Source organism: Liolophura sinensis, chromosome 1 (assembly GCF_032854445.1).
Source record: "Liolophura sinensis isolate JHLJ2023 chromosome 1, CUHK_Ljap_v2, whole genome shotgun sequence".
Lineage (NCBI taxonomy): Eukaryota > Metazoa > Mollusca > Polyplacophora > Chitonida > Chitonidae > Liolophura > Liolophura sinensis.
This window is the reverse complement of record NC_088295.1, coordinates 78,860,878-78,888,535: the sequence shown is the minus strand read 5'-3', so window position 1 is coordinate 78,888,535 and position 27,658 is coordinate 78,860,878. Positions and strand designations below refer to the sequence as shown.

The 27,658-nt window shown below is 36.9% G+C and overlaps 1 protein-coding gene across 2 annotated transcripts; it reads right to left on the bottom strand.

Moving 5' to 3' along the window:
• Positions 1-216: 216 nt before the first annotated feature.
• LOC135461644 (electrogenic aspartate/glutamate antiporter SLC25A13, mitochondrial-like) lies at positions 217-27,603 on the bottom strand. Of its 2 annotated transcripts, XM_064738827.1 has the most exons (19): positions 27,562-27,603; positions 27,386-27,469; positions 26,189-26,242; positions 25,549-25,691; positions 24,859-24,974; positions 24,467-24,606; positions 23,806-23,952; positions 17,247-17,388; positions 16,145-16,238; positions 15,383-15,409; positions 13,832-13,916; positions 13,039-13,132; positions 11,708-11,916; positions 11,018-11,098; positions 9,665-9,805; positions 8,683-8,821; positions 8,058-8,216; positions 7,028-7,118; positions 217-4,167 (listed from the first exon to the last, which is right to left on the bottom strand). In XM_064738827.1, the coding sequence occupies exons 1-19, from the start codon at positions 27,580-27,582 to the stop codon at positions 4,011-4,013; spliced, it is 2,124 nt and encodes a 707-aa protein (XP_064594897.1). In that variant the 5' UTR covers positions 27,583-27,603; the 3' UTR covers positions 217-4,010. The 2 variants fall into 2 exon arrangements, with proteins under 2 accessions (XP_064594897.1, XP_064594898.1); XM_064738828.1 differs by lacking the exon at positions 15,383-15,409.
• Positions 27,604-27,658: the final 55 nt, after the last annotated feature.

Sequence of the window (27,658 nt, the reverse complement as noted above, 5' to 3'; positions counted from 1 at the left end):
ACCTTAACGCATCAGTAACTCTGATCTCCATGTAGATCTGTAGTATTTCATGCTACACATAGACTGGATACTGGTTTTAGAGTCATAACTTGCGCGTGGCGTAATGTCCATGACAACAGAGAGAAGCATATTACATCACTATTGTTAAAGCACTTGCACAAGACTCTCAAGGATATTATAATTTGACAAAACAACGGTTTTCTGTGGGAAGTTTAATAAATTGGTGATAAGATATGGTTATATAACGTTCGGAAAGCTGAAAGAATGTTTTAAAAAGAACCCACTTATTAGGCAAATAATAATCAGTATGATTACAAAATAAGAAAAAGCACATCCACAATTAAGACTTCAACCACTCTTTATTTTCAATAAAATATCCCCTTGGGTATCACGATTCCGTAAGAACAATAAATAAATTTCTTTGAATGAAATCTTTTTTCTCAGATTTTTTGAAAAATAATTTCACGCTTTACAAGAAAACGGTTTACGTATTACAGGATTCTATATTTACCGCATATATTACTTTGCAAGGCTATCTCAATCTGCCTGTGTATATATATATACACAAAACGATAACCCGGTAAGCTTGCAAGTATTAATATCGGTATATAGCTTGAGCAAATTCTACAGTCTTTCATCTTATTCTACCTGTTCTACCACATTCTTTGATGTTATAGGCCTACATTTAAAGATTCTGAAATCCGGAAAAAATTTTCTTAACAGACAACGACTGAATGTAATATAACAGCAGTGCAAAAGCTAAAAATTTATTGCGCGGAGTTGTGCTACAACACTCAAACGTCCAAGTATGTCACTCCACTCTTAACGAGACGAAAAGTCCATATTCGTCAGCACTAAAAACAGACATTGACTTGAATTAGCCTGTAGTTGTTTGTCATCAATTTAACATTAGACAATTTAATATAAAAAATAATAATAAATTGTGTCATGCATGCATGGTAAACACAGTTTCAGATTTTTAATAGACTCTCCCTCAAAACAGAAAACTTCAAAAGTATTATGCATAAATTACATTATTCTCCCTCAAAAACTGGAAAACAGGTGGCGTGAGAGACGAAATTGACTATTATGCATGAAGTCGTTACTACAGATGTACTTTTATGCATATAGCAGATAGCATGCCCACTATCAACAAATATTTGAGGGTCGACTAGAAGTGAAAACAAAATGAAAGCTTTCCAGTTCCGTGAGACAGCCTTATGTTGTAATACTGACTGGCATCCAATCATTGAAATCGTAGACGTCCAGGCTTTCAATGGCATTGCAGAACCCAACACGTGTACATACCCTACCAACAAGGCTGACACACCGTATCTCAATGTCAAATACTCTATTTCCGTTTTCCATATAAAGTTGTGGATGACTATGCTTTTGGTACACCACCATAAACTTCTAATATTTATGCATCTACACAAATATTGTCATATACAGCAACACCATGGATGACACAGTGTGTTCCTGTAAGTAGAGCAAGACTGCTGCTGGCGTACAGTTCTGTCCGAGATTTTAGTGCACACGTAAGATTGCTGGTGGTGTACAGTTCAGTCCGAGATTTTTGTGCACATACAAGATTGCTGCTAGTGTTCAATTCTATCAAAAAATCTGTAAAGTGAAAAATGCTGCTAGTGTCCAAATCTACACAAGATTTCTGTGGAGTTCCACAGAAGTTTGAATTGCTGCAAAACTGTAGTCCTAAATTCTATTTGAGATTACTGTGTGCACTTATATGCATGGGAGGATTGTTGCTTGTGTCCAATTCTACACAAGATTTCTGTGAAATTTCACTGAAATTTGGATTTCTGCAAAACTGTAGTACCAAATTCTGCTCGAGGTTACAGTGTGCAGTTACATGTACATGTGAGGACTGCTGCTAGTGTCCAATTCTACACACGATTTCTGTGGAGTTCCACTGAAGTTTCGACTGCTGCTATACTGTAGTATCAAATTCTGTTTGAGATTACAGTGTGCAGTTACATGTACATGCGAGGATTGCTGCTGGTGATAAATCCTACATAAGATTACTGCGCACTTAGTGAGGATTGCTGCTGACAAACCTGTTATGTAAGAATTGCTGCTAATGTCCAATTCTTCACAAGATTACTGAGTGCACTAAAGTGAGGACTGCTGCTAATGTCCAATTTTGTCAACAATTACTGTAAGTACTTAAGTGAGGATTGCTGCTACTGTCCAATCCTATTCGACTTCACTGTGTGCACTTAAGTGAGGATTACAGCTAATGTCCAATTCTATCAACAATTACTGTGTGGATGCTGCTAGTGTCCAATTCTGATCAAGATTACTGTGTGCACTTCAGTGAGAACTGCTGCTAGTTTCCAATTCTATCAACAATTACTGTGTGCACTTAAGTGAGGATAACTGCTACTGTCCAATTCTATCAACACTTACAGAGTGCACTTAATTGAAGATTGCTGCTTCTGTCCAAATCTATCAGAGACATTTGTGATCACTTAAGATAGAACTGCTTCAAGTGCCTGATTTTGTCAGAGATTAATGTATGCACTTAGATAGGCACTGATTGAAGTGTTAAAGTATACTACACATGTATTTGTTTTTAGACAGCTATTGTGATGGTTTTACACAACATTCAACAATGTACATGTTATCTATCTACACTATTAAATCACACACAATGTCCTAACTATTTCATTACTTTTTTGATTAATTATACCGCCATTAAAGAATCTTTCCTATAAAGCTCCATGCATCCAAAATGTCACTAGAGAAAATCAACATGTTGCACAGTTTAGTCAGAAGTGTACGAAGAGGATCAGAAATCTCTTTTCAGGCCAGTTTTAATAATATGCCATCCTCTGAAATTAACTTGTACATTTCAGGGAAATAAAATCATAAACACACCAGTAAAAATTTATCACAAAATGCACAGTAACTCAACTGAAGACACAGCCTTTAGGTGATAAAATATCTGACAAACTATTTCTTGGTCTGTATTTACATGTACTTGCAGTACCTAGTCAAAACATCTTACAGCATTAAGTTTGTCTCTAGGGCACACACCAAAATAATAAGGTTTGACATATCTGATGATAGAACACTTCTGAACTTTACATGTTCATAAAAACATTGTGTGTATACATCGCATTCACATTGTCACATAAGTATATACTGGGGAGGGGTGACGCCTCTCAAACAAATGACGACACATTAACTTTGACTCCAAAAAAACACAGAATAATCTGTAAAACCACAACAGCAAAACAAATCCCAATCTAATGGCAAATAGTCAGTAACAAAATCAGTGGACAGGAGCCCAGTCATTGAAATGTGTATCATGAAATTTATTGTCATTAAACTTAAGTTTAAGCTTAATCCATTAAAAAAGTTACCTCATTTTCAACATGGCTGAATGATAGTCACAAATAAGCTGCCACCTAATCGGACTTGGCTTGGCTTAGTATATAAATGTATATACTTAAATATACATGTAAATAAGTCTGATTAGGTACAAGCAACCATGTTGTAATACTGATACAAGAGCAGGTGGCACACTTCTCAAAAACCAGTACCTGGCGACTCATTACATGAATATGCACACACCTCAACCTAGGTATTTAATATCATGACATATGGGACCCTGGCATACAGTACAATGCAACCTGTTGATTTTTTTTATGCATTTACACCACATGATTTCATGATTATTTAATTAAAACTTCTCATACATTATAGCCACACTCTCTCTAGGTCTAAAAGCACTGAGGTAACTCAATATTTTTCTACTCTACATCAACCATATCCCAAGTTCCCCTCTCAAACCAAACCACACCCTCCCCACCTCAGGAAAACAGATGGTACAGTATCTGGCGTTCGTTTTGTTGTTATTAAGTATGTCATCTATCACAGCAAGCCCTCGAATCACCAGCCTGAAGGGTACGAGGTAGGCCAGGCACAACACAGTGCCTGTCTCATACTACATACAACTAACAATTGGTAATTAATGGACTACTACGTCACGCTGACACACGGGTTCTTGGAAGACACAGCCCAAACTTCGTATCCATGCCATCAAATGTGGCTGTGGCCAACCGGTACCCGCCTATGTGGTCAGGGTGTCGGGAAATCACGTCATCCAAACTTGTCTTCCTCACACTTGATCCTTCTGGGCGCCTGCAATATTGAAACAACCAAATTAATAGAACTTCCCTAATGTTGAATCTGCTTGCAAATGCTACTTTTCACATTGCACTATGACATTTTCATCTTTTGGGGTAGAATAGATTTAATCACCGTCATCTTGGTGTTTTTTGTGTAACCCGATACTACTGAGCACAGTTTCCTACTTGGTCAAATGCTTTGAATGCTGCACATTCTCAGGATTTGACTTGGTACAAAACCAGGTTAAATGGCATCAGGTTACACAACAAACACTTCTGTGGCAGTGTTAACCCTTAAACATAATACATCTACATGAAGTATTTCATCAAACCCTAAATCCATTATAATGACTGATATTCACATAAATGATCTTGTGTGTCTTTGATTGACAGATTTATTGGCTGGTCTAACTTTCTGATGACTTTACAGTTGTGTCCCCTTACTACAAGATTATCAGAATAGCATCATGTCCATAATGCTGCCACACCAGACACTACTTTATGCGAGTTTAGATTTATTTATTTATTTGATTGGCGTTTTACATAGTACTCAGGAACATTTCACTTCTACGACAGCGGCCAGCATTATTGTAGGAGGAAACCATCCGCAGGTTGCTGCCAGACCTTCCCATGCACTAGGGGCTTAAACAAAATCAGATCACACAATACTGAAACCAGCCTGACTAATCTTTCAGCTTCCCCCTAAAGGCTGACTATTTACCGGATAATATTTTAAAAGGCTTTTATATGACTTAGCCAAAATATATGCTTCCACAAATGGCTCTGAACTACTAACTGGAAATAAATCTATACAATAAAAGCAATGATATCCCAATACAGTTATAGAAGGTTTCAAGTTGTTCCTATGCACTGTCAAATTACTAGAATAGCTCAAACATTTGAAATATTTTAATCAGGTCCTGAAAGATATAATATTGATTTTCATCATTTTCAATTCACATCTTGAAAAGACCACAGTTTACACATGCACTACTGTAAATTACTACTTCCAATATGTGACATTCCCATGAATTTTTCCAGACAAAATGGTATAATATTCAAAGACTAACTGGACACTGTATCACACAGCAGACATTGTGTTGAACTACAGATGCCAGGGGAGATAATCAGTGATAAATCTCCTATCATCACTAGCCAGTTCTGCTAAACTTTCTCCCCTACAGGATCAGATTACTAGTGATTGGTAGCACACATGTATAAATAACACATATCTAGATTTTAAGAAACTATAACAAATCAAAACTAGTGGATCAATACAGACAAAATACATGTACATGCAAAATTAAGATCATTAGAATGTATTTATAAGTACTAGAAAGTCTGTTCCTGAAACTAAAAAGTCTGAGAGAGCTGAAAAAGAGGAAGAAATAAGGCATCAGATTCAAGCATCATAACAGAAAATCTGCATGCTAATTAAGATACACCTAACACAATTCTTAAGGTTTTGCAGTGTGTTCTAATTCAAGGTAATGTAATGAGTCAGTTACCAGTGACATAAAGTACTGTGACAGAATCTCAAAAAAGATTGCTGTGATTGCTTGCTGTGATTTTCCCACAAACTCTTACCTTTGAAGTTGTGGTCTGTTAGGTGTACATGTATGTGTAATTCTGCTGAAGTTCTGCGCATGGATTAATACCTGATGTATATCCATGAGTTATGTCCATGCAACAGAAAAAGTATGACAGACCAAGCAGACGCTATTATGCCAGCTCTTCCATGGTACAAAGTAACTGGTTTTCCATCACCAATGCTTTAACCACTCTGAGCCATATATACCCAAAATGCTTACATTCAGCTTCTCTGTTCTTTTATTTCAAATACCATTTTACCCACAATTACCTTATCTGTGTTCTTGTTCAACTATTGAAATGCTGGACAAATGAAAAGGCAGTATAAATTTGCACGGATATTTTACTTGCTACCCATCCTACATGTACATGTGTGCCAAAAACAAAAATAACCAAATATGCTCCAATGCCAAAACATAAAAGGCATCTGGAAAAAATCTCTTTTGTGCAAGCCACTCAAGCTGAACGATTCTTGTAGTAAGGGTTGGAAAAAAGATTACCATGAATTACATGAATTTTACATCTTACCTCCCTTCCCTTTGTTGTAGTACTAATTTGCTTGTTCTAGTCAAACAAAATGTTGTCAAAAACTTATTAAATTCATCTCACAAGACCTTAGAAACAATGACACACTGAAAACTCTCTCTTGTTAACAATGACACACCCAAAATATCTCTTCTGTAAACAAACTAAGCATGCTACAACACATCTCAGAAAATCACGCATTCTTAAAAAAGGAAGCAACCCCTCACTCTTTCATTGAAATATTTGCCAAACGTTTCATAAGCACCATTTATAAGCATATTTTCCTATCAAGCAGTTTTCATGTAGAACAAAAAATCTTGGAACAAATTCTGAAATTTAGTTAAAATTAGCATTTCTTCGAACTATGGTTGCACTAAACTTAGCAGACAGTTGTATGAAGTAAATCACTGTAACCCTCCCTCGCAAGTGTCCACAAAAGTGAAGAATTAGCTGCACTAATCAAATCTCCAAACACATAAAAATACAAATCAATAAACACACTGATTTTGCTCATGACATCTCATTACAGTAATTCCAGAAGTCCTAGGTGTCCAATGCACCTGAGTGTCCGACTTCAGCATTAGAGCTATCATGGAAATTAACTCATCCATTTACAGCATTCGTCAACAGAGATTGTATGTCTCTATTATCCATGCAGAAAACTCCAAGCAGCAATGAGACACATAATAACCTATGAACAGGTAAGACATGAAGCAGAAGCACACACAAATATAATCCCTGGGAAACGATGAACTTACCTGCCGCCAAAATCTACATACAACAACCTCTGCAGAAGTTCATAGGTCAGCAATGTGACACCAAACTGGGGAGCTGACCGGAAGACGCGGGCTGAAATGTAAAACCAAACAGGCTGCTACAACATGAAAGCTTGTTGTCAACACTTTTCTGTCGGTGATATCTCTTGTAGATCAGTATTACCGCTATAAGAGTTTACACTTTCTAGATATAGCCCAGAATCCAGTCATGAAAATCAGTTGACCACTCGGGGTTTCGAACCAGCGACTTCAGAGTCAGACAAGTCTAGACCATTTGAATGAATGAAATGAATAGAATTTGGGGTGAATATGCACTTTCCCTCTGATGATCAGAAACGTCTTCCTTAGCCGAGAACATCATATTGGTAGGCGTTATATACAAAGTGGTTTTAAATAACATAAGGCCACTTTCTCATAAACAACATCAAATTATGGGGCTACAACCTAGATGTGTTTTCAAAAAAAATTACAAGAAACAGGACATTCAAAGTTTTGTGACAGTGTTCCCTGTATAATTGTTAATGTGCATTATGCTGTCAGTCAATTTTTAACACTGAAATGTGAGCTATACTTAGAAAGTCTGATCCTAATAACAATACCATTATGGAACACCATTTTGTAAATGACATTTTGCACAAAACGTCGGTTATGTTGACTAAAAATCCATGCAAAATGCAGATGGTTTGCGCAGGATTTAAAAAAAAATTAGGCATGTTTACGTGTTGAAAATCTGCCTACAGCAGCTGGGAAATTCATGTTTTACCCAAGCATGACACTGTCTATTTCAGTAAAAGTAGTCTGCATGGGGGGTGGGGCGTATGAACACCAATAGATGACCAATTAGATTGCTTGTTACTGCTCAAACTATATTATAAGTTAATGAACATGAATTATAAGTTTTATGAATACAATTTCCAGAAACACTATGGATACTACATCTACCACAAAAAAAAACTTTTGTGTGTCAAAGATCAAGCTTTTCAGACACGCAACCACACTAGAATTGTGTTACCTGGGGTGCCTTTCCAGAAGGCACTGCCTCCCTCCTCCTTGTACAGCTTGCGTATACAATCTGTGACCCCTGTGTAGGTGGTCTGACCAGTCCGTGCCTGAACTTGCAGTCGTGTCTTTATCACATCAAAAGGGGTGGGTAGGGCAGCAGCTGGCACACCTGATAACACACGCTAATACATGTATGTATACCATACACCTCAGAACAATGAAAAACTGCCACATTTGATATGAAATTTATGAGTCTTCACACATTACATTACATGAAATTACCCCAAAATTATGTAAACCACATGTTTTGTTTGGTGGAAATTCTCGTGATTTTTCACGGCTACAACAGCCAGTTGGGATGGCATATGGTAGCTGGAAAAGGAATTCCATCATTTCTGTTGACATTTATGTGTAGGTAATCTGAAAAAAAATGCACAGAAAAAAACACAATTACATAGAAATCCGTTTAGAAAGTATTTGGTCTTGTGAATCCAGTGTCCATACAACACTTCCCATACATATACTATATACATACATGTACTTGTTATCACAGCTGCACAAAGAAGATCTTAAACGTTTGTTTCGATGTTGCAAGAAAAGCTGCCCTATCACCCTCCTGTAGAAAACAAACCTACCAGCCATTGTAGCAGACAGCAACAACGTATGGGGAGCGTTGTAGCCACTGTCATCAGCGAAAAACTTTTTGGCGTGCGAGTATGCTGGGAAGTATATGGCTGAGAAGGAAATGTCTCTCAAGAAACAGGCCCGCGATCCCTGAAGCCAGGAGAAAGACAATGTCATCAATCAATACAGGCCCAATTCCAGAGTGAGACTAATATGTACTTAGTTTTATACTGGTGGAACAATATCAGCAGACCGCAAATGATCTGTAATAAACTTCATGCAAGACTACCTGAATGCTTCTGGGATCAATGCCAATCCCTTATTACCACCACGGCTCCATGGTCAGTGGACGCCGGGAGTGAGTTAGCTCATGACTTTTTTGAGAGGAAGTAAATCCTCATGTAACCCTAATTTGCATTTGAGTTGTTGAGGTACAGCAGTACAGTGTAAGCAGAATAACCTTCCAAACACAAACCTTAAATTATTTTAATAAAATAGACGGATTCATTAGAAGGTAATTACGAGCTACCTGCAACAACCTCTGTTGCTACTTTTGTGAAACACTGAGCAAGCATTTGCCTACTTTGACCAAAGCTACTATGTTATTTTATTTACTTATGTAGTCAGGTAGCTGCCTACATTTTTTAATGTAGCCTTCTATTCAAAGATATAATAAAAGCCTTTGCAATTTATTTATTAATTTGATTGGTGTTTTATGTCATTCTGATGAATATTTCACTTATACAACAGCGACCAGTATTATGGTAATAGGAAAACAGGCACAGTTTGGGGGAATCCCAGGATCACCTGCAGGTTCCCTTGCAATTTAAAGTTGACTGTTTGCCAAACAATGTTGACACAATCTAGTATGGTTAGTGACATACAGTAAGACAAGACATTCAATGATTGCGACATCTGAACCAGACCTTTAAACTGAAATGTTTTATCAAACTGAAAAACACTGGACTGATGAGTATTAAAACTAATACTGACCTTGTACAGTCCAAACAGACCCAGGTCTCTCACTACTGCCAGAGCACTGACTTGTCTTTTCCCCACAATCTCTCCTGCTACCTGAAGACGGATCTTGACAATTTCTAAAGGATTAGTGAAGATAACCTGGGAGGCACCAGCCTGTAAAAAATGACAAAAGTACACTTAAATGGGAAATGGGCAAATACGAACATTATCATAGTGCTTTATAACAAATTTATTTATTAATTTATTTGGTAGGTGTTTTACGCCGTGCTCAAGAATATTTCATTTATACAACAGCATCCAGCAGATATGGAGACCGGCCCGGATAGCACAGTTGGTAGAGCGTCCGCTTCGGGACCGGTAGATCCAGGATCAATCCTTGGTCAAGTCACACCTAAGACTTTAAAAGAGGAAGTTGTGACTTCCTCGCTTGGCGTTCAGCGTGAAGGGGATAGAGCAATGACTGGTTGACCCGTATCAGTATAATGGCTCGGGCGGGGCGGCTTACTTGCCTTCGGTAAGTCGTCTCAGTGATGCAGCACTAAATAAAAGAGCGGTGGAAATCCGTCCTGCAACAAGGAGGCACATTACACGTGCATGCACCCTAATGATTCCTTCGTCGTCATATGACTGAAAAATTGTTGAGTACGACGTTAAACCCCAAGCACTCACTCACTCACTCACTCCAGCAGATATGGTATTTTTCAGAAGTACAGACTACTTAATGGAAGCTGAGTCCATAAAAGAAAGCACAGACAATGTAAAATCAAGCCATGCAAGTCATAGTTTAAACCCCAGAAACTCCAGGAAGGTAGTTGTACGAGATACAAACATCAAAGGGCTCCCAATGCCATAATCATTTAGTTTGTCTCCATATATTGTGACGGAAATGACGTTACTGGTGTTCTGGGCCATATATTGTGACGGAAATGACGTTACTGGTGTTCTGGGCCATATATTGTGATGGAAATGACGTTACTGGTGTTCTGGGCCATATATTGTGATGGAAATGACGTTACTGGTGTTCTGGGCCATATATTGTGACGGAAATGACGTTACTGGTGTTCTGGGCCATATATTGTGACGGAAATGACGTTACTGGTGTTCTGGGCCATATATTGGTACTGAATGAGAATCATTCAGTTTACAAATGTATACTGGTCAAAAGAGTTCTCAAAAGCTAAACATCTAGACATCTTTATAACGCCTATCCTATCCCATCTACATGTAGGCATGCCTATGGAAGCAGAGAGCTAAGGTTTTCCCACCAGGGTCATGACCCCTGAAGTTGTCTATCCCAACTTAATTATGAGACGGCACAACAGAAGTCAATCACACATGGCTATACATGGCTATACATGTACTTACCGTACCACCAGATATCATCTCTGCCCATAGCGGTAAAGAACCATCAGTCCTCGTCAGCTTGTCACGCATTAAGTCATTCATCTGTGAAATGCCAATGTCACATTTAAATTAGAACACAAGTAAGAGAAACATTCATACCATGTCAGATTGACCTATACATTTGGCCAACACAAGGGGAGTAACTATGTTCAGACAAAGTAGTCCAGCAACAGAAGTCATGCAGCATCTGAAATGCACTGATTTTCCAATGGTGGGTATAATTTATAGCTATTTATAATAGGAGAGCTTTTAGTTCATACTCTTTTGTCATTAAAGGAAATAACAGCCCTACTGTATCATGTAACTTGTGAAAAATGTTATACAACCTTTGTTGACATTCACTCACCAATCACCTGTCTTGTGGTGTCCCACGGGAATAAACACAAACTCTTTCCATTCAGCTATTCAACTTTCCCCATCATTAGGGTACTCAAAATTGCTATGTTTTAAACTCTTCAGAACCCATGTTATAGTAATTGTGATGAAAAAAGGTTTCTAACATTTTTAAGAGGTCACATGATACATAAGGACTTTTTTGCCTTTAGCAAATAAGAAGTTCAACCTAAAACGTCCCAGCTAGCGAATAAAGGTTGTGTCATGATTTAGGGTGTCATATAGTGCCTGATGCCAAACTTTCGTAAAAATACCTACGGTAAGCTTGATGGCTTTCTCCGGAGCCACGCCAACAATCTGGGGCAGTAAACCGCGGTAGAGCCCCAGAGGTCCCTCGTGCCTCAGCACCTTCTTGAAGCAGTCAAAGCTGTTTTTATACATGAGTTCTCCCACCATGGAGCCAGTCCGCTGGTTCTGGAGACGTGTCTTCACCAGATCAATGGGGTAGACTGCTGTCGCTCCAACAGCTATAACCACAGGCAACATAGTTTTATTATCACAAATACAGGCCGATATCCACCACACTCTACAACCGCAAGCAACACAGTTTTATTATCACAAATACAGGCCGATATCCACCAGACTCTACAACCACGAGCATCATACAGTTGTAATATGACCAATAAAGGTTGATAACCACCAGACTCTACAACCAGGAGCACCATACAGTTGTAATATGACCAATAAAGGTTGATAACCACCAGACTCAACAACCAAGAGCACCATACAGTTGTAATATGAAAAATAAAGGCTGATATCCACCACACTCAGCAATCAAGAGACCCATAAGGTTGTAATATGACAAATACAGGCCGATATCCACCAGACTCTACAACCACGAGCATCATACAGTTGTAATATGACCAATAAAGGTTGATAACCACCAGACTCTACAACCAGGAGCACCATACAGTTGTAATATGACCAATAAAGGTTGATAACCACCAGACTCAACAACCAAGAGCACCATACAGTTGTAATATGAAAAATAAAGGCTGATATCCACCACACTCAGCAATCAAGAGCACCATAAGGTTGTAATATGACAAATACATGCTGATAACCACCAGACTCTACAACCACGAGCATCATACAGTTGTAATATGACAAATACATGCTGATAACCACCAGACTCTACAACCACGAGCACCATACAGTTGTAATATGACCAATAAAGGTCGATAACCACCAGACTCAACAACCAAGAGCACCATACAGTTGTAATATGAAAAATAAAGGCTGATATCCACCACACTCAGCAATCAAGAGCACCATAAGGTTGTAATATGACAAATACATGCTGATAACCACCAGACTCTACAACCACGAGCACCATACAGTTATTATATGACAAATACTGGCTGATGACCACCAGGCTTCACAATCACAAGTACCATATATTTAAAAAAAAAAACTCAAATCATATTTCATTTTTTTTGATTTGCCAGAAACTCAATTTTATGATTTTTTTTGCTAGAAAACCCACTGCTTTTATGCATATATTACACAATTTCCACAAGCATAGAACTAGCATACATTTGATCCCAGATAGACCCCTACACATTTATCAGTGTACAACAGGTGTTTACCTCCGGCAATTGCTCCCAGACCAAACCTGTAGATGCTCTCAGCCACCTGTATCAGAATACCTCTCTCCACAGGCTGCTCCAGACGGATGTTTTCCTACAGATACATGTATATCAACACAAACATTCATTATATATATGTACATTTGATTATTAAATTGGTTTGGATTTTGTACAAAGAATACAGCTGAAACTTTTTAGTTATCGTCAGATGATGAAACCAGGCATGGCTGCTTAATTTATATATTTTTATACTCAATAATGTTCCCACTTATACGAAGGCGGCCACTTTAAGGTGGGAAGATACCTGGAAGAGCCCAGGCAAAATCTTTGGCCATTCACAGGTTGCTGGCAGACCTTTCCATGTATGACCAGAGAGGATACCAGCATGAGATGGACTTGAGCTCACAGATTGGTGAAAAGCTCCCGAGTTACTGCACCGAACCGGCACGCTAACCACATGGCCATGACGGCCCCCCTACCCCACGGCAGTGTTAGTATTTACATCTGTTCAGCTTATTGCAATACACTGTACACAAGTCAACCAAACTACACTTCCAAATTTTTCCAGCTTTTTAATTATTCAGGATAAAGTACAAGTGAATGCACTTATCCACTTGTGCACAACAAATGTGTGTAATACAGAAGTTTTACCAGAAACATATATGTATGTACATGAAGCTGAACTTTTACAGCAGAAACACTTAAATTTTACAGACAAAGCAACAAAAACTGCCTTTGACAGCCAATGTTGATCAGATCCAACATCAAGTGGATATCTGCAATGAACACTCACCTCAGCTACTTGCATTTTCACAGAATATGGCGTCTGTTTTCCTTCCATCGGAGAAATTGCCAGTAAGTCATCATACATTACTCTCCTGGAAAGACATTGAGTAATAGATGTAACACTTAAGTAGAGTGAAAAGTATTCTCCTATTACTGCAAGTGACCTAAAACTTCACAAAAAAGTGCATTTATATACGCAAAAATATGTGATCAGTTCTGCTTCTGAAAAGTGCACTTTTCCAGTGGGATATCAACATACTTAACTTCCGAAAAAACTGTAAAACACCTTTCTAAGATCAGAATCAGGCAAAATGTGCAACTTAGTGATGGGTGAAATTTGTTGGTTATTTACTGTATACATATTACTATATAAAACTATATGTATATAGGAACATTGATGATACTGATGATGAACATTGATTCATATTACTACATAAAACTATATGTACGTACGAACATTGATGGTAGAGCAAAATCATAAACCTATATTGCATATCTGTACCAGCTAGAGCAGGAAACCATGCTCCATTTTGGTTCTTATTGATGGTTTAGATGTTTTACCCACATGAGTGAAGTTTAATGTTATCCTTAATCCCTGGTATAACGTAAAAACAGTGGAGTGATGTTCATTTGTGACATAAAAAAATGCTAAAGAATCGATGTCCATTAAACATTGGATTGAATAAAACAGAATCAGTGCAACCCTCTAAAACTAAGTCCTAAAAATATACAACAACAATTACAGTTTTGCAAAGTGAAATGTATCTTGGCTAGAATATAAATAGCTAAGTTTGCACCTATAATGCACAGGTAAAATGTCAGTAAATGTGCAGAGAATAAACAGACCTATGTGTTTGTTAAATCAGAAATGTTAATTAGAAACATGTTAGCTAAGTTTTCAACAGGATTCAGCCACTTTATATCAGTTTATTAATAGTAGGCTAACATCAGAACCAAAAACTGCTCTTCATATCATATGGTTACATGTTGCCATCATTGTATACATGTAACAACGTCACATGTCAGAACAGGTCAGTACATAAATTACAATAATACTACAGTGTTTTCATGTAACACAAGGCAAAATTGGAAACAAGTACTTTGAGACCAGTGTTGGACCTGTGGTTACCAGAGTTGTAAAAACACCTTCATTTTATCTGCCTAAAGTTGAGAACAATAAAACCAGTGGATCAGAAGAAAAATCAAGAAAAATATCAAAATGCAAAGCTAACAATACTCATTCTCTCCATGATTCTCTCAAATATAGTTACTTGAATTTATAACAGCTAGGCTAATATTTATGAGGAATGTTATTAAAAAGTATCTTTTTCTTCTGTTCATGAGCTTGGTGACTATGTTTCTATAATTCATCAAAAATAAACCAATGGTGAACTACATGTGCACATATCTATAGTCAACTACACCTACTACCTAAGAGCCCTGGACCAGACAGTTGTTATTAGAATTCATACAAGTACATGTACCTGTGTCAGAACGTCTGATGCAGCAGAAACAGCATAATAACGTATTTAAGCCAAGCATATGCAGACTGACTTACCCAAAAGATTGTGAATCACTGGGCACTCTAACATATCAAATATCAAAGTGTTACCAAAAAAGGCTAAAATCATGTCCTTACACATGTTTACTGTAAAATTATAACAATAACATTAAATTCAATATTGCCATCAATCATCGCCACAATGTCAAAGCTGTAATCCAATCGGCTCTGTACCTTCCCTGACTTCCCAAGTACGCTGGTCAGAAGTGCAAAAGGAAAGGGAAGTCAGCCAATCTAACTAAAATGGATACAGAATCCATTCTGATTGGACGGTATTAGAGATAGGCAATGAATGTTTTGATATATTGTATTCTTACAGTGATGTACATCCACATGCCTGTTTCAATGGAACTTTACAACCAATGAAGTACATGTACTTCACATGACTATTAAAATAACTGAAAATGGCTCAGTAGCTGATGCCCATAGCATTTTTAAGCAAAACATGATAAAAGACTGGTCTGGGCCACTTTCACAAAACTTCATGCTTCATATTTCTTGCATTTCTCATAGTCATATTTCTTGTATCTTACTCTGTAAAAGACGTCTAGGTTATACAGCTATAACCTAGACGTCATTTACCAGAAAAGTTTTGAAAAAGTTTTGATTTACTAAGTTTTGTGAAAATGGCCTCAGGACACTAGCTCCAGAAAACACATGGAATTCTTGACTCAAAGATAATCTCACTATTCACTAAAAAGTCAAACGTCAAATTTGTCCCTGGTTAAGGGCAAGCTTTCAGATCTGCACAGAACTTACCCTGTCTGGTGACGGAGGCCCACAAGGTGAAACAGTATATCTACCTCCATTGGGGTGATCTGAGCGAAGCCTTGTGCTTCATATAGCAGCTCCTCTATAACAACAAGAGCACACCGCAGTCAGAAACAGTTAAACTCCAGTCCTAAATCTATGTATTTTTTTCCCTATGAGTAATCTTTGGGGTTCTCCTCAACTTGTAACACTTGGGTATGCTTTTATTTCAACTTTGCTATGGCCACAGGTCCATTTAAAGGAAGGTCCCAGTTCTGTAACAGTAACATTTTATACTATGTCTGCATAGGTTTCCTTCTGCCTCAAACTTTATCACATAAATGCCAGAAAAAAAAAAAAGACACCTGACCTGGTCAATTCTGACCACAGATTGACCAGGTCAAACATTAATCACATTCTTTGATTTACGTATTTGATATATCTATTTGATTTGTATTTTACGCCGTACTCAAGAATATTTCACATATACGACTGCGACAGGCATTATGGTGGGAGGAAACCGGGCTGGGGAAATATATTTTTAAAAAGATGTAGTTCCTTCCTGTAAATTAAATAAAAGATTACACGACAGCTTTGAAAATAAAACATGTCTATTTTCATTTTACTCTGTAGGGTTTGACACAAATCACCTGACTGTTCACGCTTTGTGATTTAAGAAGTCGAAAGTTACAACCTGGAATAATTAAAATTACACCTGATGAATGATCATCACACAAAAATATTCTATACGTAATAGTAAGTACTCACCTGTCTAATCACTAGTTCACATTTGTTTATAACACACCTGTGGACTGGTATGCTGATTACCATTTCAAATCTTACTTTATATCATAAAAACGAACGTCACACTATACTTATCTTCAAAGGGATTAAAACAAAACTAGGACTTTTACTATGTACATATGTCCTACCATCTGGCAGCCTAGGCTGATACTTGAAGCTTATCAAAGATGTGAGTGTAGAAACTTAATTACTTTCAAAAGAATGAAAAAATTTAGCATTTTTATTACAGTTTGTCCTACCATCTGTCACCCTTTTACACACTGCCAAAGAAGCTGAATACAGCCCTGCTGATTGGGTATTAACCTACCTTTAGTTATCTCTTTCTTTGGGTTATTTTCTGATGCAACCAGGTAAATTTTTTTGATCAATTCCACGTTAGTCAGGAGTGAGATGAAGGCCATGAAGTATGCATAGCTAACTTGTCTCTGCTTCTCCCCTCCCACTGCCACCTGTAATCAGAGAGATGTCACCCATGAGTAGAAATATGTACAACCACAGGCGGAAATACACACCTGACCCAGTTGCCATAGATAGTGCGTACTACTGAGTAAAATGTACTAGTGCATAGACATTTGACTAAAACATAAATTAGTACGATAAAGTACAAGTAGAATGTGTTAAAATATGAAAATGGTTGTTAGCTGGCACACTAGTAAACATAAACCAAACCAAACCCAACTCGAATAGCAATACTGTAATACCTGTAAAACAGTTGAAACAGATTAAACATTTGTGAAAGGTGCTTTCTAAAATGCAAACAAGAACTAACAATAAGGCTTCAATTGGCTTCATTTCAGTATGTATGTGTATTTTTGTTTTCCCGCTTTATCACTACATATAAAGTTCCTGCACTTTATATGTGCAGCAACATTGCATTATAACATTGAACATAATAGTCAGATAGAGGTCAATGTCTACCTGTACGATGTATGTGCTACACACAAATGCTCACGTGCATCTGTCACTTATGTGTTACTATAAAAGCTAGAGCTTCAGCTGATCTATACAGGCGTATTATTCATTCCCTTACATCACAGACGCATTTGTACATATGGGTATGCATGAACCTGTCAACATCAGAGTTTTGTGTAGACGGCATTACTGAATACCGACTACATCTAGCTATAGATAAAACAAACATGGCCAAAGTGTACTGCTACAAGCTTGTAAACTCGAAGCCAAGTACTGTTTAATGCTACATGTATGTAGATCCAGAATGAGACGCCAGACAACAGTTATACACTTTCAGTCCAAGGGCATAACTTTAGGTCATTCACCACAGTCGTCTCGGCTAGGAAATACATGTACTGTAATTCTTCAACCTTATCACATGTTTGCAACATGTTTATTTAAGCATATTATTAGAGCATTATTCTGTGTAGACTGTTAAATTTATACTTTTTGTAAATTCCTGGAATTCGTCAACCCAACCAATGTAGTTTTGTCTCTAAAAGCAAATTAAAACGGTGCATAAATCTCACTGAAAATTGCTTTTTTGTGTACAAAAAGGTTAAGGAATTAAGGTAGCTGCATGTGTTTGCATCTGTGTGCGTATTCTTTTAAACAAAAAGAAAATACTATCAAAAAGTACTGATGTATTAAAAAATTTAGTTCTATTTTCCCCACTTCTACAAAATTTGTAACAACAACAAATGTGTCAAACTGTATGGGATAAGAGATTTCTTAAATAAAGTCTGTAAGCAATTCACTTGTCACACACAGAAGTACCGTTAACCGGCTACACCAACACATTACAACAGAATGACAAACTGAGTTCTACATGCATATACATGAGGGATAGTAAAACAAATCATCAAAGGTGTACAACATGTACAAAATCGAACATAATAAACTATGGAATGAAGTTGTGTATTATGGTCTCTTAAACATATTTTGCCTCAATCCATTTTGTGAGAAAAAAAAATAATCAGACACTGCACAGCATATTCAACTGTAAACATTACAGTAATTTCAAAGAAGTCTGTAAAGTCACTTATAAATGCTTTCTTAAAGAGGAAATAAATTTCTCAATGCAAAACAATCAAATGCAAAAGTCAAAAGTTAAAGGAACAAAATCACTTAATTCTATCTGTTTTGGGGGGAAAAGTCCATTTGAAGGACAGAGCAAGACTTGGAAGAGAATGCTGTCATAACATAGACAGTAAGTACATGTGCATGTATTCTGGAGAAAAGGTTACATTTCCATCTTAATTTACATGTAATTACAACAAATTAACCACATTTCAATAACAATTCCCTTACACTGTAGATGTACATTTACATTTATATCAAACAGACAGACAAAAATAAACTAATTGCTTGCAGGGGTTTTAACGTTTTCATTGTGGATCACCTACATGTAAGCTTACAGTATGATAGGTTCTGTCTGTGTTTTATGGACCATAACAATGACTTGGTGCTAACAGGTATCAGGTGGTGGCAGAGTCAAGTTTATTAAGTATGCCTCAAAGGGAAGCACAACTCTTCTACATTTCAATGCTTAATGCTAGTGTCTGTCTTGGGGCTGATTTATTTTTCTGACATCTTCAGGTAGATAAGTACAAGGGCCTTTTTGCATACATTACCTGTGTCATATCAATATTCAGTTCTTACCCCCAAAGGACTCTTGTACAATATTCAACTGCTTGACAACAAAAATTACAAAATGTACAAAGGCTTCCCTTGAATACATAGCTTAGTATGTAACTTTGCTTTCCAAATGGCATAACATTGAATTTTGAAGCCAGCAGCCTAACGGCCTGGATGAGCATTTAGTGAACTTCTCAAAAATGGTTATTCACGAAAAAAGTCTTACTGTAACCAGAAAGCAAATGTAAACAGAGAGGCTCCTATCAACCTGTTACATAAAACTTTTAGGCAGCAAAGCACAGTATTACAAGTATGAAAATGACACAGGATTAGGACAGTATATTATGAAACACACGAAAAATGACAATCTTTATTAAATTCTTATTTTTATCTAATTTTTAAAAAATCCTCAGCCAATTATAAATCTTCTTTCAAATCTAACTACATATTTTAGAATTTTTCATGAACTAAGCCAGAAAAATGTTTTTCGGCTATACTTCAATGGAACAATTATGTTACACATTCATTCTTTGATCAAGGGCAAATTTCTTCTCAAATGATAATTGAAATTTACAGCTGATTTTTATGTGTATATACATACCTCTCATGATATATTTACACTGAGGAAATGTTGGTATCGAATTATTTTAACCTTAAAGTTTTCATTCTACTTTTATATATCCTATAACTACAGAAAGAGTGAGTGAGTGAGTGAGTGCTTGGGGTTTAACGTCGTACATATGGCGTCAACTACAGAAAGAGCAAATACATGTACAAGTAAACTAGGTTAACCAGAATAAGAGTGAAGCACAATTAAAAAAAGAAAACTAGGTCAATGGAAAGGGTGGACAATGAAAAATGGCTGCTGCCTGTACTTTCACAATGGAAATGTTACAAAAGCCACCAGTGATTGAAGCTGCAGTCAAAGTTAAGATGGCAGAACACAGCTGTCTACTAACACCAGGAACATTGTTAGCTTCTGTGGACTCTCCTCACAACAGTTGATTAATGCCGTCAGACCTTTTTCTCAGTCTGAGTGCAATTATCTGTAGATTATTACATACATGTACACACTACGCTTTCGTACTATAAGCTTCAAGGTGTCACATGGTAATTTACTTGCAAAATGTTATTCACTGACATGTATGTGCATTTGAAAGTTTTGTTACATCATTCTCAAGAACAGACATATGTCACCGATGGTGACCAGAATTACAAACCTGTGAAACGTGAAGACCTGATACACCTATACATGCAAAACGAAGATGAACTGATTTGTCCTATACGCTGATCATAACATCAGGATGTTCACCGAGACAATGAGGTATGTTTAGTCCTTGTCAGCTTGGGATGATCATGCAACATCTTCCTGGACCACATGTACTAGTGACAAACAACGACCATGCCTCATTACAAGGCTCTGCATACACCAGAATTTAAAACCCCAACTCGACTGATGTATCAGGTTTTAAGCACTTGTGCAAGTGAAATAACAACGCGATTCAACTGCAATCAACTGATCATACTCCTTACAGCACTGCCACCAGTAGCAAATTCTGTACAGAAATCTTGAACAACAGCGAGGTCACTGAGGTCATGGTGATGTGACAGGAGGTGATGTCAGAAAGTACAAAAACATCAGCCTATGTTTCTAATTATACTTTATACAGAGTTATTCTCTTTATCTATTGTGTACATAGTTCTAACCAACAAATAAAACTATTTTATTGATGAATGCTGATTAAACACATGTAGTTCCGCGCAAGGACATCAGTGATGAGGCCAAGTTTAAACAAGCCTACGTGCGTCACACAGGCTCCAAAGGTCAAGCTTGTTTATTGGTGGCAGTGATGTAAAGCAAAGGTAGATAGCAACGCATGCCCTGTAAGGAGTATGTTGATCAACTCTGAAAGCTGCATGGTCATTGCCAACCGATGCTGTCAGCTCTTTAACGTCAGCTGAGTCGCATCTTCAGCTCCAAAGTATGCCAAGCTCTAGGATAACGACAATCTAAAGCCCTGATGATAGACAGCTGTGTAGAGGTAAAAGCAGAGACAAGACAAGAGTATAGAATGTGACACTGTGACAAACAATAAATAGGAAGTTTACACTTTCTGGGCTTGATACTCACCAGCTGAAAGAGAGAAAACATCAAGGCTTAGGTTACCATAGTGAAATTGTCATCCTGAGCTGTTTTAATCTAACAAAAGGCCTATTATACATTACAGTCACGTTTGCTACAGGCATTAATGTAGTCAACTAAGCAATTAATGTCTTAATTATACCAAAATATACCAGAAACCATTAACTCCAAAGATCTCGCCCATCTCCATCTAAAATCTCATCCCTAATACAGACAGCCCCTTACTCAGATCAGTAATAATCTGGGTCGATATTAGTACATGTACTCACTAGACTGGTGAATTACTGTAGCATAATAAAGGTGCATAATGATTTGTGCACAAAAGTCAATTTTCTTATTCTTCACATGTAATATATTTATTAAGTTAGTTATTGGTTTTACATCATGAGCTGGACTTGAACTCAGATTGACTGCATAGGCGAGAGGCTCCTGGGTCACTGTGCTGCGCTGGCACGCTAACGACAAAGGAGGTTATGTTTCTGTTCTACTCTTTGCAACTAAAACTTGTCTTAGATTGTGATGATATAAAGAAATAACCCATTCTAAGTCTTTTGTCACTAGTGAGAAGGCCCACTATAAATATTATGGTGGTCTAATATACCAATGCTTGCATCCATGCCAGTCTCATGGGTGTCTGGCATGCATAATTATCACAGAATAACAAACCTTCGTGAACTATTTTAAAAACAAAAGTCATGCATCAGCCACTTGTGCAGTTTTGCCTAAATCTATATTAAGAAATGAAAAAAAGAAACAAACAAACAATGCACAATGTAAAAGAATTAACGTTTATCCCTTATTAATTATTGATTTTATAATATTTCTGGGCAAAACTAGACAAAATTTATATGTGGATCCATAAAGTCTCCCACAAGAAGTTTAAAAAACATAGCTTTCAAAACTTTCAAAGTAAGTAACATCAACCACACAGTCATGTTATCAGTTTAAACAATCAGACGTGAGTTATTTTCTACAACCTGAGGACACAGGTGTTTCCGTTCACTTCACCCCTATCCTGTTATGTTTTTAACCATATGAGAGTGGGGTACGTGTGACACAACATGGTGGTTGCTCTAACATTGTGCATCCCTGAGCCTTGTAAGAATTAGAAACTGATTTAAAGAATTGCCAAGCACGTCAGAAAAAAATGTCTGTGGCTGTTTAGGTCTTTAGGTTTCCACCTCTGTTCCAAAATAACTTAGGCCATACTGTTTGTTGTCTTTTCTTCTAACATTTACTCTAACAAAAATTGTACTCATTGGAAAAACAGTTCTGAAGGTAGAGTGATGGCAAACTGACAGAAGATTGCCTCTGTCAATAACTTAAAGAAGACACTGGTGTATTAGCCCTGGCTAAAACTCATGTGAACCATAAGAATGTGCATTTTAATAACAATTCAATGTAACTGTTGGAACAGCACACATTTCATGTACAGTTTTAGTTAATTTCTCTGTTATCTCCGTAATACACACTAAATATTTGTTTATTACCTATCAGTATTGCAACAATGGGGCCGAACAGTGACAAGATTACTTCTTAACAAAGGTTGTGAAGAGAGAAGATTTCAATGACAGAATGATATGCCAGAAGGCTGTGACCATATTCTGCTTCACAAATGTTGTGAAGAGAGGGAGATTTCAATGAAACTTTGATATTATAAAGAGGACTTACTGTCTCCAGATTCTCCCTGACAAAGTTTGTAAGCAGAGGAGATTTTAATGACAGCATGATGTGATAAAGATGACTTACTGTGACCAGATTCTCCCTGACAAAGTTTGTAAGCAGAGGAGATTTTAATGACAGCATGATGTGATAAAGATGACTTACTGTGACCAGATTCTCCCTCACAAAGTTTGTAAGCAGAGGAGATTTTAATGACAGCATGATGTGATAAAGATGACTTACTGTGACCAGATTCTCCCTCACAAAGTTTGTAAGCAGAGGAGATTTTAATGACAGCATGATGTGATAAAGATGACTTACTGTGACCAGATTCTCCCTGACAAAAGTTGGGAGAGAGAGATTTCAAGGACAGCTTAATATGATAAAGAGGACTTACTGGCACCGAGTCTCCTTCACAGAGTTTGTGGGGAGAGCAGATTTTAATGACAGGATAACATGATAGAGCACTTACTGTGACCAGATTCTCCTTCACAAAAGTTGTGAGGAGAGGAGATTTCAACGACAACATGATCCGCTGGAAGTCCACAGCATTGATGTAACCATTGTTGTCCTTATCCAAGCTCATAAATGCCTGCAGTGCATGCTCATCATGGAAATCCTGAAACAACCAAGGACATCAGGTATACATATGGTAATATATGCTCTCACAGCAATTGTTAGCAGCAAAATTTGTTCTTTTCTTTTCTCAGTACATTTACAAGAAGGCAATATCACATAAATGTTAACCTTTGAATTTTATAATTAACAGCTGAGGCTAAGAACCATGTGCAAGATTTCATGTACATGCTGTAAAATGATTTACTGCAGGGGTGTTGCAGCTGAGAAATAAGAACTAGTTTTATTTCATTTTCATCTGTTCTTTTGTGCTTATAACAATGCTTCAAATGGTTTTAATGCATTCGGGGAAGTCAAAATCAACTTTCTCCTTATAGAATTGATAAGGTGCAACAGCTGTTAGTTGTATTTTCTCCATTACATAAATCAGTTATTCTTCTGGCTCATAACAGAGTCAGTGGTTCACTGTTTTATGTGAACAAATCTGAGCATCTAACTTTATATTCTGCTAAAAGTGAAATAGAAATCTGTAGTGAGCTGAAAGTCAAATCACTTACATGAATTAGTTGAGTAAATTCTGCATATGTGACTTTTCTCTGAAGGTCTTTCCCAAAGTGAAGTCTAAGAAACTCACTCTCGAAGTTGAATGGCATCTTTTCATGAAGGACAGTGTGTTTGATAATTTTTACAAATTCATCTGAAAGAGTATAAGTCAGAGATTTGGCAATTAATATACATCCAGATCCTGGCCTCAAGATTTACAGTAGGAAAGTTCCAGAAGCTTATTGTTTGACGTGAAATTGTTTACTATATTATGTAAGTCATGTGTCAAATTTTCCATCATTTACAGTACATTAGGTTTTATAGGAGAGAAGTCATTTTTAAATATTTAAAAATCAAACCCTCCTATCCAGGATCAGTTGACCTGACTAAGTTTCAGCATACTCACCAGAAGTAATATATCCATTGCCAGCGCGATCAAATATCTGGAAGGCCAGAGCATACATGGCATCTGGCAGACATAACAGTGCCTCAAACGCCTGGAACTCAGGGAAGGAAATCTTCCTGGGGAGGGAAAATCACCAGCACATACATTAATTATATAAATCCAACCACATCACAACATGAGTGCCAAAGCACCAATGCATAAACATTTCATAAAACAATACCTTCAGGTTGTAAACTCTGAAATATAATCGAATTTGTACTTTACTCACAAACTTGTCAAATGTCTAACAAAGACTAAATTTTCAGATTTTACTTGAACCATATAACCCTCATTGTAACTTAGCTTGTTACACGTGACAATGGGACAGCATTCTGACTAATTCGAGACCAGTAATGTCCAAGAAAAGGCTCTCAACATCATTCCACTTTTTTCTACGTTTAGAATTCTGCTTTAGCCATGGTGCAAAGAGGGTGTAAGTTGCTACTGTTTATTTTAAACATAAATTTACATGAAAAGTAATAGAATAAAATGCTGGCTGTAGTGAATTAATTCAAAAAGAAGCCAGATTTCACTGGATGCGTATGACTGTATGCCAACTATAATCACCAAAGTCGTTGCTGCTTTGTATTACTCTCCAAGCATATTTGTATTTAGAGTTGGCATTGTACATGTAGTTCTATATAATCTTACTTGTCCCGGGACGTGTCGATGGCACTGCCGAAAAAGTGAAGTGTCTCTTCATTGTAATCTCCTTCTTCCAGAACTCGCAAGTATCTCAAGATGAAGTCATGATAGGTCATAAACCTTTCCCCACCTTCCTCTTTACTTGCATACTGTTTTAATATCAAGTGTAAACAATTCTCAGTCTAAGTTCTGCATTGTTCTGATACATGTAGTTCTCTAACATGTTTTTTACTGCAATGTATCAGCTATGCCAAAGATGCCAAAAATTCCTTACTGAAAGTGTTAATATAAGATTTCAGGATATATGATGTGTATTATAATAGATACATTAGCTCATCTTTCCATATTTCTGTGTAGAACTGATGTGAATTTAAGATCCAGTATGTTTTGCAGAAATGCTTTAACCCAAAACATAATATACGCTTTGTTATCTTGTGAGTGGAGGCCTGGGTCCTTAATTAATCCTATTTTCAACACAAGACTTACATTTAATCACTTAAAGGATGATAATGATATAAGTTTCCAACCTGACCAATTATTTTTTTGCTTTTTAACTTTTGTTTTTTAGATCAATAATAAAATTTAAATCAGGTGCACTACTTGAGAACAGCAGAAAGAAAACCACACAATGTACTTAAAAACTAACCTTATTGAAGATTTCATGTAGACTCTCTGTGTCTGCCCTTTGGAAATACTCCAGCTACAAGAAAAAATGCATGTATGTATTGAAATTAATATTGTATACTCTAGTTTCACCTGCATATTTATTCATTTGAATCACTGACAGTATATGATTAGATATCTTTATGATGAATGATAACCGCCAGGTTTGTAAGTTGTAAGTTTCAAAATGAAACCAAACAAAACAACTTCACTGTAAACAAAAACAGAGACCAAAAAAAAAACCAAAACATGTATCAACCTGCCTGTTAGAAATAGGTCATCCGACAGATCTCAATTCATTAAGAACAATACACTATAATCTTTTCTGAATTAAGATGTAATAAATTCACAATCATCACACTTAACACTGTATAATCTAAATATAAAAAACAAAATAGTAAGGATAGCCATGTCAATGTAACTTATTACAACTATTTTAAAATTTTGTGTCATTAACATGAAGAGTCATAGACTTGAAGTTTATGTCAAGTAAGCTCCTACACGTATTACTGGTAGCAATTATACCTGGCGACCAAGGAAGGATTGTGTTTAGAGGTAGGGGGTGTAATAGCCACATATTAATACAGATGTTCACAAAGTAAACAGTAAAGATGTGAGTATCTTGTTCATTAGATGGTTTAACCATGTGATAAAAAAAAAGAAACTAAATATTCCCCCTATACCTGCATGCATATTGACTAAAATGGGTGTCCCCAAAAATTTAGAAGAAATATGTTAGCTATTCAGTACATGAGTCGACACACATACACTTTTCACATATATATATGCACATCATCAACATGGCATTCGTGCTGATCCCAACTAAAACTGAAAGTATATGTGCACGTAGTGTTGCTAGACAGTAACCATAGTCATCTCCTCTCGCGCCCAAATCAATAATACACATTACCCTGGAAGTGCATGAGATGCCATGTATTTGTATTTATATTTACATGTCTTTTCATTCATGATTTAATAACTGCATTTGGATCGCCAATATGTTCCTATGCAAGGCGGAGATGCTAAGATGATAGCAAGTAGGTCACAATATGTAGAGCAAATTCATGAATTCTTCCTAGAAGTGTCAGAAGGTACGGTAGATAGTACCCGACATCTGTGAATGCGCTATCTGCTACTGTGTTAACCCAAACACTCAACTATTACTACACTATGCTGGTACCTGGGCCCTTGTCCTCGGTCGAGCTTCGCATACTGCCTTCTTTGGAATCGGCCAGAATTTCGACAAGGTCTCAAACTTGGACTCCTAAAAACAAAAAATTCCACAGTATTGTCACAGTTTTTCATTTCGTTAAATGTGCAAATGCTTCAAATTACATAGTAAACTTGTGAACTTACACTTGCCCGGCTTGATGCCATGTTTCACACATTCAACCTAATGATCATCATTGTATCACGTGAATGTTCTATTTTGATTGGTCTAATTTCCTCAAGG

Excerpts from the sequence above, each read along its gene's own strand:
- LOC135461644 (XM_064738827.1), bottom strand. The coding sequence starts at position 27,582 with ATGGCATCAAGCCGGGCAAGT. Across the intron at positions 13,917-15,382 it reads AGTGATTCACAATCTTTTGG|GAGAGTAATGTATGATGACT; the intron begins GTAAGTCAGTCT and ends ATGTCTTTCCAG. Across the intron at positions 11,917-13,038 it reads TCTGGGAGCAATTGCCGGAG|CTGTTGGAGCGACAGCAGTC; the intron begins GTAAACACCTGT and ends CTGTGGTTATAG.